We start from the raw sequence: 13,323 nt of genomic DNA, 5'->3' as shown, positions 1-13,323 counted from the left end.
ATCCGAATTCCTTGATAGCATGGATCCACCTTAGTAATGTGCATACATAACAAATATTATATTTTTCTAATAATAGAGTAATGTCAATGAATTGTTTCTACAAAATTTAGATTCACTAAACGTCCATTGATAAATATTTTTACTTGGGACAAAATAATAATTTTATATGTATACTTTTTAAGGCTTTATTAAAATTTTTAATTTTTCATATTGAGAAATTTTTTTGGCATATTATTTTTTTAGTATTTTATTTTTTATAATAATTTAGTAAAAAATCCCATCTACATAAAAAATAAAAAGAATAATATTAAAACCCCATCTACATAATTTTTTAATTCTCCTTCTCTTCTTCTGCAATTTTTTTACTGATGTCTTCTTCTCATCTCCCTCTCTTCTTCTGCAATGACTGATGCCTTAAGCTTTGGGGGAGTGGGCGCCGCCTCTGCCACAGCTTCACTGGTGCCGCCTCTGCCACAGGCTTCACCAGTGCCGCCTCTGGCATGCCCTCCATCCCTGTCACATCAATTTTTTTTAACAGTTTCTGTCACATCAATTTTTTTAAACAGTTTTTGTTTTTTTTTAACTAATATTTTTTTTAAACAGAGGTTGTCAGTGTGTAGGGTGGTCACGCCTGTGCACCAGGTGGCACCACCCTAAGTGTACCATTTTGGCACATAATTTTTTAAATGTATTATTTTGGTATTTTATTTTATTTTTTATAATAATTTAGTAAAAAACCCATTTATCTGACATTCATCGTAGACTCCATCTTTAGAAAACCTCTTTCTTGGTTTTTTTACCTGTAAAAAAATTAAAGTACCAATTAAGCAATTAGAAAAGGTATCAGATGAAAGAATTATAAATATTAAAATATTTAAAAATAATTAAAATAATATTAAAACAAAAGAACTAAAGGAAAATTTTAAATAAAAATAAAATATTTAAAAATTAATTAAAATACAATTGTTAAAAATGCAACAATAAGACCTATAGTGTAACACCTTAATACCTGACCCGATCGTCGAATCCGAGTTACAAGACGACACATTCGTTGCCGGATCAACTATGAGCAATCATAGTTAATTCATATTGTCAAATGTTCGATTTTCAACTCAATCAAGCATACAATACAATATATGACAATTTTCAGGTCTTATACGAGCTTACAGAAGCTTTAAAGTTAACCCGAGACCGAAAAGGGTGAATTTGTAACAAATTTAAAACATTGAGCTTACATTGTGACGTTAGGGGATTCCTCGTTGCGACGTAACATATTGTCTAGCCTCGTTGCAATGACCAAAGTCCAGCATCGCACCGTGCCATGGTATTCAGATCTCGTTGCGACGACGTTCGAACAACATTGTGACGTTACATACTGCTTCTGCATTTTTAAGACACATCAACCTGCAATTTTCTTCCAACCAATCTCTAAACACAATCGATTCATATTTAGCTAACATATGCAACCCTCTAACATCAATTCATGTACTTTAATGCTTATTCAATAGAATGCAAATGCTTTATCACCTATAAGCTTAATACCTATTGAAATACATTCAATTTATATACATTCATATACCTATTTCACCAAGGCCATTAATATTTCAGATATCATACTATTTCAAACTAAACTTAAATCTTTTTACAAGCTATAATCAATTAACCAAATTCATACATCAACTTTTTGAACCAAAATGCATGTAACATAATTATACCAAAAATGAATCAACTTAGGTACATGCTAAACTTAGAACAAAATAGAATTTGTATGAACTTTGTTGAGTCAAGGATTAATTGTTGGATGCTGGATCAACTGCTCAAACTACCAGAATCTATTTTACCTATGCACAGAGAAAAACAAATTGTACGTTAAATCTATGGTTCAAGACAATATAATAAGATTATTCAAAATGCACATATTCAATTCCTACCCCAATCTCATACCATTTTTATGTCAAACACTTTCAATTTCATATAGCCATGCTTATACCAATCTTACATCTAATTCATTTACCTATTCATGTCAAAACTATCATTTCTACTTAACTTGTACATATTCGCTTTTACAACTCAATTCATCACATGAGCATCTAAACATACCATTCAATTCTCAAATATAAATTCATCCTTTTGAACTCATTTATACATATATTTATACTCAATCTCATGTTACCATTTTCATCTGTTTCTGAGTCTATAAACTTATTTTAATCAATTGGCCCCTAGGTCTCATTTTCCATTTGTTTCGCATATTACAATTCAAATTCATATATCAGTTCACACAACATTTATATAATTCATTCATTTGTAACCCTATTAACCTACACGAAATCAGATCGAATACACGAATCCATCACCTTTCATCTTAATTTGGCACCACAATGCATCATCAGATAAACCGAAGGAAAGATACTTGCACACATAATGCATCATCGAGCAAGTCGGAGCAATTGTATTGACACACGAGGAGTATCATCGGATGAACCAAAGCAATTATATTGGCACAAGAAGTGCATCATTGGATGAACCAAAGCAATTATAGTGGCACACATATTGCATCATTAGATAAATCAAAGTAATCATACTAGCACATAATAACATCATCGGATATAGTGAAGTAAATATACTAGCATGTAACTGCATCATCAAATATATCAAAGTATAAACTTGTATAGTTAATAAAGTAGCCAATTTCCAATTTCATCACATAGTTCAATTCATGTCCCATCATTCTCAAGTCAACATCATTTCATCATATGTTATAACATAATTCAACTCAATTTCATACCAATTTTCTATATCAGTTAAGTCATACAACTTTCTATTCTATTCAATTTAATCTCTGTCTCGATATTTGATCTCAACCAAAGAAATTCAATTAAAAAATCCAATAGCAACTCACCTCAATACTACATAATGCAAATTAACATGAATTTGCAGAAAATAAATGGTTCTGAATCATAGAAATACAAACCAAAAGCTCGCGCCACTCGTCGTCGACTCTCGCCTTTCCTTTCCCTCTTGACGGTCTTGCATCGTATTTAGCTACGATTAATTGTTAAATAATAATACAATAAAAAATTCGATATTAAATCACATTCAATTTCAAATTTATACATATTTTATAATTTATTCAATTTAGTTCCTAAAACAAGGACAAACATAACTTTCAATTTAGGGCCTCAGATTAAAATCCAATTTCACCAAAACCCATTAGGGACCCTTTATTTTCTATCTTTACAAAAAATTATCAAAAATTTTACATTTTATTCAATTAGGTCACTAATGTACGTAATTAACAATTTAGTCATTTTCTTAAACTAAATTTAATTCTATCAAATTCACACCTAATTCTTCAAGAAATCATTAATGGTAACTTTCTAAATCTTTAACAGTTTCACAAATTGGTACATGAGTTAGCTAAATCAAGTTCTCATAACCTCAAATCCATAAAATTTACAAGAAAAGGACTAGATTGCATTACCTATTATAAAGTCGAAAGTTTGATGAAAACATTGAAATTTTCTTCTTTTCTTCAATGGTGGTTTTGGTTGGGAGAGAGATGATAAGCTTTCATCCCTCTTAACATATATATAATATAATTAGTTAACTAATTAACTTAATTAAGTGTAATTAATTATTAAAATATGTTTAATTTGATTTAATTATAAATTAGTCATAATAGATATCATCATTATGTCCCACTATCTATATAAATTATATTGGTTTATTTACCCTTTTAATCTCTCGGATAATTGCTATCTAGGTCTTCAATCCATTTCCTAATTAAAAATTTATAGCGATTAGACTTTTACAATTTAATCTCTAAGCCTTAATTACTCACAATTTTTGCTAAATCACTTAACCAAATTTCAATTCATCAATATAATAATTCCGTTAATATCCCTATTTAATGTTTACGAACTCGATTAACGGAAATGATATCTCAAAAATTACGATTTTCGACACCACTAACTTTCGAGTTGTATAACTAACATTTATTAATTAAATAAGCACAATATTATAAATTTAAAAAATCTTATTTACAATACCAATATTACCTCTATTTAACTTGGATGAATAATAAAAAGTGATAAAAATATAAATATAAAAAGATCATTTTGTCCTTACTTATTTCTAGAGCTCCCTTTTAAGAGTTTGTTTTATATTATACTGAATATAATTTCGTGTTGCGGGATTGACTTTTTACAACGAGTGAATATATTATTTGGGGTCAACTTGGCAAGCATTCCTGTATTGACAATTGTTTTTACATTTGGGTTTAAACTTTCTATGGTCCAAGTTAATTCTCGAAGTTAATAATTGTTCAATATTGATGGTCAACAAAATATGTAAATGTTAATGACTAAATTTGACATTATTCCTTTTTTTATTTACTTATATTGTTATTTAAAGGGTTGACTCACTTTAACCAAGTTTCAACTCAACTCTTTTACAAAATAAAAAACATTATTATAAGGATATTTTTATCATTTTATATTTAATATAAAATATAAATTTTAACTAAAACAAAAATACAAATGTAAAATATTTTACTATTTTAATTTATTTTTATTTTTGAACAATCTTATTCTATTTGTTCTTTTTGACACAATGCCTAGAACTATCCAAAGCCCCTCCCAACCCATAAATACGAGGATAATGCGTTTCAGCGCACTCAAACCCATGTCTTCCTGTATTAACAATAATACCCATACCAATCGAGTTAAGACTCAACCCACTATTTCAATTTATTTGAATATAGTTTTATAAATATAATAAAATAATTAATCTAGCATAATATATTTTTTACTCCGTGCTTTTTTGATTTAGACATAAATAAAATAAGACAAAATGAAAAATCCAAAAGTTAGATAGGAACAGAATTGAGAGACTGCTCAAAAGTCGTGGAGTTAACCATGGCAAAGGAGAATGAAAGCAGCCAACCACCTCACCTTATATGTTTAGCTAATTCAACAATGTAAAAAAGAGTAGACAATTGTCTCTTTGCTGCCCAATGACCCATATTTCTCCTTTCATTGCCTTTAGATTCTGCTATACCAAGGTTGCAGGCAAAAGTAAAGGGACCAAAAACAAGTCCAAGGTGAGCTTTTTACTCAATTTTGTCATTACCAGTGGAATCTGAAATTTCATTTTTTGGTTATAGTTTGGGTTTGTCTAGAATGGAATAAATCTGAGTTATTTGTTGTTTAAAAATGTTAAAAATTGGGCGCTTTATAATTTATATCACTCTCATTTGGTTTCTGGTCTTTAATGACTGTTAAGTGTTTGATTGCTTGTGTTTCATACTTCTCTGAGCTCTAATTTTCAATGTAAAATTGTTGCGAAGAAGAACGATAGGAATGAATATGAGAAGCTAATAATCTCCTCCCTTGATCAGGCTGAGATTTTAAGACAAAAAAGAAATTGCAGGAATATGTTCTTCGTGTGATAATTATGGGGGCTCATTGTTGGATATTGGCAAACATAGTTGTTTCTTCTTTGAATTTTTGACTTTTTGTTTGAATTCTTTATTGCTAGTAAGGGAAGCCATCTCTCTGATATTTACAAATGGCAAAAAAAAGGGAAAGAACGCTGATGTGGTCATCATCATGTTTCAAATGTCACAAATTTGTCAAACAATGAACTTTGGTGAAATGTGATGCTGACTTTTTCTCAATTCAGTGATGACAAAAGTTCCATATTGGGTTAAATTTCCAGTCATGTGTTATCTTTAACATATTTTAAACCTTTTAGAATAGTTTAGTATATCTAGTCCTTAAGGATTTAAGGGTCTGTGGTTGGCTAGTGGAAATTCCCTTGAATAAGTTGTACTTAGTTTCTTAAAGACCATATCTAATTAAAGTATTAATTGACTAAGAGGAAGTTATTTGTTTCATCCTATGGAACTACTGCTTTTGAACAATAAGCTGATGTCAGTGTGTGTATTGTGGTTGAAACTGAATTATATGAGACAAGAACTAATCACTTGTCTTAAAGTTTCTAGCTGCAATGGGTCGTTGAGAGTTTAAAGCTAAATTACTTGAGCTTCTCGGACAAAAGAAATGAAAAGAACAAAAGTTTGGATCTGTCAATCTTTCATATATTTCCGAATTTAATTCACTGTCGTCTAGGAGAAGTTATGCAACACACTTTTACACAGTAGTAGAACTGCCAGAACACAGTTGACCTCTAATTTTCTTCTGAAATAGACAAAGTCAAAACTATTGCTTGTTTGCTCTCCAAGAGAAAAGTAGAAACAGGAAGCAATGAGCTCGAAGGTTTTAATAATAGACTGCTAAAGCATTAGACATAATGTACTTATTTGAATCTTGTAATGACTAAAGGAACACGCAATTACCGGAATTTATAGCCAGATCACTAGGCATTTTTTAGACAGACCAATGTAGTGTTGATGACTCTTCAAACCCGAGCTTGTAGGAAATGAGGGTAGAATTCCATATGATTTCATGTTATATTGAGAACATTTCTGGCAGTTTTAGAAGCTTTCCTAATTGTTCAGCATATATAAGTGGAGAAAAGGAGTTGATGATGTATACGTATAGATATAGAGATGCGGCAATTGTCAAGTCTGCTAATTATGCTAGTTGTGACGTTTACCTCAGTTATAGATGTTGGCTATAGTCTGTCAATGAGGTACAATTTCTTAATTAATGCTATGAGTTTTATGACGTCAAAAGAGCATGAAGAGAGGCCTAGGTGTGAAAGTTATTTGGTTCGGAACATACTTGGCGGGTACAAAAAACATGTCATTAAGTTTCTATCATTTGCTTAATTCTTTGATCATGAGCTGCTCGAAGAAGAAGAAAAGGGATCAGTCAGGGCTGTGCATGAAAGGGATCAGTCAGGGCTGTGCACGATCATGTAGTGTTAAAGTCTGTAGTTTGGTTGCAAAACAAATCATTCTGTGGACAAAAGAAAAGACTAAAGGAAAACTTTGATCCTACAATGAATTGAAGTGCCAAGAACACATAGCATCAATATATGTATGATGTAAAAAAAACATTTCTAGGAAAGGTCCTGTTGGGAAGAAAACTAGCCCACTCAGGTGGCGACAGGCAGCAATAATTTCTTCAAAGCTTCCTAGGAGTTATTTATTTAATCTTTTTGTCCATGGAAGGAGCGATGCGTAATGATGATGTAAAACCAATTTTTAGGCAGATTGTGATTGAAACTTCTTTCTACGCTGGTAGTTGTCCCATGAAGAGCAGAGGTCAAAAAATTTGAATAAAACATTTGGCAGGTTCCATTTTCAAACATGTTGAATTCAATACATCGAACCATGGTCTACGTACATTCACCAAGTGAAATTCCTTGTTTACTTATTATTTCATCATAAATCTATTAAATCATTTAACTACTTTTACATTTCATTTTTGGTTCTCTCCAGTATATTATATAGGCAACGGAACATTATCAAGTTCGACGAAGATTGACTACAGCATTGACCATTATTGCTTGTTAGGTAAGTAACCATTGATATTTTGAGATGGTTTGTTTAAAATTTTTGAAAGGGGGTTGGTGATGAGCTGTCATCACTTTATGTTGACAAGTGAACTTGCAAAGATTTTTCAAGGTTGTAAACTATAACCTAGAATGATCCAAAATGCTTTTCTGATCCTGTAATATCTTTTATAAGACTTTATTTTTAGATTGAGTTATCTATGATCTTATGTTCATAATTGGTAGAACAAATCAACCATGAAACTTGAGTTGGAATAGGCTATATTTTTGTTTTATGCCTTCCTTTTGCTATTGTACTAATAAAAAAATTGAAGATTACCAGCTAAGCATTTTTATTGTATTGATACACTAGAACTATGTTGTAGAGGTGGCTTTTGGTTACAAGATGGAGCATGAATCGTTTTTTTGTTGGGCGGGTGTAGTACTTCTGGTTGAGTCAGCACTCAAGATTTGTTCGGTTTAGCTTAAAACTATATTACTCAAACTTGGTGCAAGTGTCGGGTACGGATATGTCCCACTTTTTCTAAGGTTTTCCATGTATTTGGAGGATTTTTGAAAGGTCAATATCCCCATACCCATTTATGGATATGCACAGGATATAAGTGTCAAACAGGCATACTTCAAGAAAAATGAAGGGTAATATAGCCCTACAAAACACCATCACCGAGCATAAATATTAGATTATGAGCAATCCAACTCCTTGGTGACATAGAGGCATGCATGATTATGACTCAACAAAACTCTGGTTTAGATGTCTAGTGAGTCAACGAGCAGATGGGCTGACTACAAATTTTTCTTGTTTGTCCTTTATGATTGTTATTACCTTTTATGAATCCGCTGTTGTTCTGGTAGTCTTTCTTCAAACCTTGTCATATTTCATCATTTTGTTTTCTTGTCTTCAGGTGTTGAGTTTTTCAATGGGATTCAGCAGAGAGTAACGGCAAGTGTATCTTCAAATTGAATAGACCTAAATAGCAGTGACAGATATCTCTACAAAAACAGTGGGATTTTTCCCTAACTTCGATTTCTCGAAAAAAAAAATTAATCCTATTTTACATAAAATGATCTCTTAAGATCTTTGTTTATTTGCTATTACATCTACATTAACCTTCATGTTGAAGATGAAAAACTGCTACTTACTGAAGTTAGATTTTACTCGTGCTTTGTGGTACGATCCTATATACCACATCAAGGGGTGGTTACTTATTAATGTTTGCTAAACCCCAGTCCAGTTCATTTGTTCCCATCCTAAGGGAGGTTCTTTGAGATCGTTAACCATCTCCCAAATATCATCTTCATTTGCTTCTGGTTGATCAGAGTGGTCTCCTCCAGAGTGTGAAGTACTTGAGGAGCTTGTTACCTCCATCATAGAGGCTCTCTCTGAAAATGTTGCAGTCCTATTCTCATGAAGTTGTGTTGCTCGTGATACAGTTTCGAGTGGGCGTCTATCGAATGCTCGAAAGCTGCCTGATACCACGTAGATTCGACACAAACTGAATTCGTGTCTCAACTGCATTAAGAATATTTCAACAAATGATTAGAAATGGGAGAAGTTCATATTGAACTTTTGAGCCTGAAGAACAGTATGCAACTATATAATGCTCACCATCGGAGTCGTGGTAACAGCAGTCGGGTTGGGCACAGCTTCTATAGCTCTATACTCATTCATCTTCCATTTGGTTTTCTTCCCAGAAGGAGCTTTCCCCTTATAGAAAACCATTGTTTTCTTCATTCCGATCACTCGGTCATCGGAGGAGTAGACATAGCTGGGAGACCCTGTTGCCTTCCAGTAGCCAGAAGCAGTAGTTCGGTTAGCTCTCCCACCTCGAGCTTCCCTCTCTTGTCTTGGTGTGAAGTAAAACCATTGCTCAGTGTCTCGTCTACAACGCTCCCCCGCAAGCTCTGCGACAAAAGAAGGAACATGTTAACTTACTAAACCAGTCAGTTTTAAGCATGTTTAAGATTGAAGAATGTAATGAGGAGTGAAGAAAGCAATACGAGGAAGGTCCCATGGCTCGACATCGTAAATGTTGAGAACAGGAATAACACTGTGCATCTCTTGTCTCCGGCCGTCTAATTGGTTGCGTAGGTAGAAGGAAACTAACTCTTCTTCTGTAGGAAAAAACCGAAAACCAGCTGGGATCTCCATTAGCTGTAAGTTAGTTGTTCTTAGGGGTTTCTTCTTTTCTTTTTTTTTTTCTTTTTTTTTTTAATGTCCTTTGCTGTGCTATGCTTTTTCTTTTGGGTGGAAATGGTTGTTAAATAGGAGGGATGGATGAAGGGAGAGGGATTGCCGAGTGAAATTGGAAAATTGGGTTATGTTTAGGATTGGGTAGAAACTTCCACGCGGTTATGTGATGAAACATAATGTTCTTTTCTCCCTGTAGAGTCTCTCATTGCTTTCCTTCCAATCAAATCTCATGTTGAAGCAGTCAGCCTTCTCTCTCTCTCTCTACTTATTTCCGCATTATATCACATTAATTTTGGATTTCTTCTCTCAAACCTTTACTCTTTAAAAAAAGAAAGTAATTGCTTTAAACATCCTCAAACTATGACCTCATTTTAAATTAGTCCTTAAATTTTAAACCTTTCTAATTACATTATTAAACTATTGATATTATTTTAATTAGTTTCTTTTGCTATTAAAACCGTTAAATATTACATGTCACATTTTTATGTAATTAAATTTAAAATGAAATTTTAAATAAATAAAGCATTATCCCATAAATTTTAAAAGTCAAAAGGTAGATTTGAAAAAAAAATCAATGAAAAACCTTTCGTAAGAATTTCGAAAACCTCAAAAATTAAGAGTTTTACAAATTTATTTTTTTCTTAGTTTTTTTCGTTTTAAATTTTATCATATAAGATCTAATGTGTCATTTAATAGTTAAATTAACGATTTTAATAACAAAAATTTTAATTGATATAACATCGATAGCTGAAAGATGTAATTAAAATAATTTGAAGTTTAGAGATCAACTCATAATTTAAATAAGTTTGATCCAATTAACTTTTTTATAAAAAAAACTATAATTAAATTTAAATAAAACAATTTTATTATTAAATAATAATTTAAGTTGGATTGAGTTAGACTCGAATTTGTAAAATGCTTGTCCAAGACCCGATATTTGCATGTTAATTTTAACATCTTAATTTTCTACACCAGGTAATCATAATTATAAAAAAAAATATTTTATAAATTCTTCTTTTCATATCATCTATTGTACCTACTCAATAAAAATAAAAATGTCATTCATGATGTCACTTTACGTAAGTGTACGTTCATCCGTGGTATTTTCCCTTAGAGGCAATAAATCTGTAGTATCCGTCTGATTTGTTACGCATCTATTCGGTAATTATTGTAGTTTGGATACGACGACAAAGTCAACTTGTCTTAACCTGCAGTGCTTTACTTTGTGCTGGGATAATCAGGGAATTAGGCAGCTCACTTTTTTTATTATTCAATTCAGTCCTCCAGCCTTTTTTTTGTCAGACCTGGGAAATATAATTTTAAGATGAAACCGTTGTTTTAATTCGAAGATTAAATAAATAACACTGATTATTGTTAATTTCAACTTGATGATAAAAAGATTTCCACATGAAATTTTCTATTCTTTAACATAACACTTTATTGTTTGAGGTGATAGTAAGTTTAAAATTTAGGGTTCAAGTTAAATTCATACACGATATCATTATCACATATAATCGCTTAAGCTCAGTTTAACTTAAAGTATAATTTTAAATTTTGTCTAAACTCGTCTATATTTATAAATAATTAACTCAAATTTGTTTAGACTTGTTCATTAGAGCTAAGTAAGAAAAATTGAAAATTGACCCGAATTGAGGTATTTAAATGGTTTAGGGAATGTAAGTTTAAAAACTACGATTACTCGAAAGTGAACCAAATCCTATTTTTATTTTTTATGATATAAAAATAAATTTTTTATATTTAAAAAGTTCTTAAAAAAATATTGTTTTTTAGAAATATTGTCTAATAATATATAAAAGTCATAAAACAAAATTCGTTTTGTCAAAATATAGAAAAACAAAGAACTGAATCGAGTTAAAGTGAAGCGATATTACCTCTACCAAAAACGTATTTTTTAATATATTTAAATTTGATAGCATATAAAAAGATATGATAAACTGGTTATTTACTTAAAAACAGTCTATTTATGTTTAGATAAAGCGCCAAAAAGACATTGTGTTGAGTCATTTTCTAAGCTAAAAAGAGAGGATTAAGTTGCTTGGTTGAGGACCAAGTCATAGCATATTTTAGTGTAAATGACACAACTATATAATTTATAAAATCATAAGTCGGAATTGATGTTCCCAAATTATGACATTCCTTCTTTTATCCAAACTTTTTATTTCTTTCCTAAATTATGTGATTTATCACATGTTAAATATGATATGATTTAAAATTAAAAAAAATTAACATTAAAAATACAAAAAAAATATTATAAGAGAAGTTAAAAGGATGCTGCATAAAGTAAATAATAGTAAACCAATGATCTTATGCGACATTTTTATTTTTCTTTTGATTTTTTTATTTAACTCATTTAGTATATTCTTATTTTAAGATTATAATAGAATGTAATTTTCGAAAATGAGATTATTAAGAAGATGATTATAAAATTATATCCATATGTTTATTTCATTCAATTCTAAAAATATGATAGTAAATTTCGATATTGTCCCTATTAAATAAAATTCAAATTTAATTATTTTTAACATTTTTCAATGATATTTGTTATTAACAAAATTTAGTTTAAACAAGCAAGTAAATTGATCTATTTTTTTAATAACATTAATTTATTTTATTAAAAAATAACATTAATTTAATTAAAAATAAGTTTTTTTTACTTAGATAATAGAAAAATAATATTCAAATACCCAAATGATGTTTCACCCCATTATTTACCAAAATGGTATGGTTTGAAGGTGGTGGCACCACCATTATTTTTGCTGGCAATTATAATGTTAAATATGAATCTTATTTTCAGTCAAATTTGAAAAATAATCTTTCAGTTAAACTCAGTTTACTTGTTTCAATCAAGTACTGATTAGTTTAGATTATTTTATTATTATTTGACATATGAATTTAGCCTATAAATATGCTATTTTACAACCTTAAAAAAATACACCCATTAGAGATTAGAGATTAGAACTCATAACACATTTAGAGAATTTTGTGTTTACGTTTTGAGGGTTCTTTATTTTCGAGTTTTCGGGGTTTAGCCTTTATCTCCATCTTTTGTACTTTTCATTCTTTTGCCATTATAGTAAAATTATCTTTACCTGTGGTTTTTTATCCTCTTTGGAGGGTTTTTCCACGTTAAATTTGTGTGTTCAATTTCTCAATTTATTTCCCTATTTTTTTCTTGTTTGTTACTTAATCAGGTTGATCCTAATAAGTGGTATTAGAGCTAGTTTAATTTTCATAGATTAGCCCATTCAGATATGGCAGCAACAAGGTTTGAAATTGAGAAGTTCGATGCTGAGACAAACTTCAATCTGTGGCAAGTTCGGATGATGGCAATTCTAGTACAATCCGGTTTGAAAAAGGTTGTTACCGGGAAAAAAGCCTGAGGATCTAAATAAAACAGAATGGGAAGAGCTTGATGAAAAGGCTTTGTCTGTAATCCAGTTGTGCCTCACGAATACGGTATTGCATGAGGTATTGATGGAGAAGACCTCATCTGCCTTGTGGAAAAGGTTAGAAACTCTTTATGCGACTAAGTCTCTGGCTAACCATTTAGTGTTGAAACAACGTCTATTTACATTTCGCATGAACGAAGGTGAGCTTCTTAGAGATAATATCAGTCAATTCATTAC

At 30.8% G+C, this 13,323-nt stretch overlaps 1 protein-coding gene across 1 annotated transcript; it reads right to left on the bottom strand.

Annotated features, from left to right (window-relative positions):
• Window positions 1-8,701: 8,701 nt before the first annotated feature.
• On the bottom strand, window positions 8,702-9,634 carry LOC107953253 (NAC domain-containing protein 90-like). The gene is given in 3 exon segments (NM_001327603.1): window positions 8,702-8,995; window positions 9,092-9,387; window positions 9,484-9,634. Coding segments are annotated over 3 exon segments (741 nt in total).
• Between the last annotated feature and the right edge of the window lie 3,689 nt (window positions 9,635-13,323).

Source organism: Gossypium hirsutum, chromosome A07, assembly GCF_007990345.1.
Source record: "Gossypium hirsutum isolate 1008001.06 chromosome A07, Gossypium_hirsutum_v2.1, whole genome shotgun sequence".
NCBI lineage: Eukaryota > Viridiplantae > Streptophyta > Magnoliopsida > Malvales > Malvaceae > Gossypium > Gossypium hirsutum.
The sequence above is the reverse complement of the archived record's forward strand: the minus strand, read 5'-3'. Positions and strand labels throughout refer to the sequence as shown.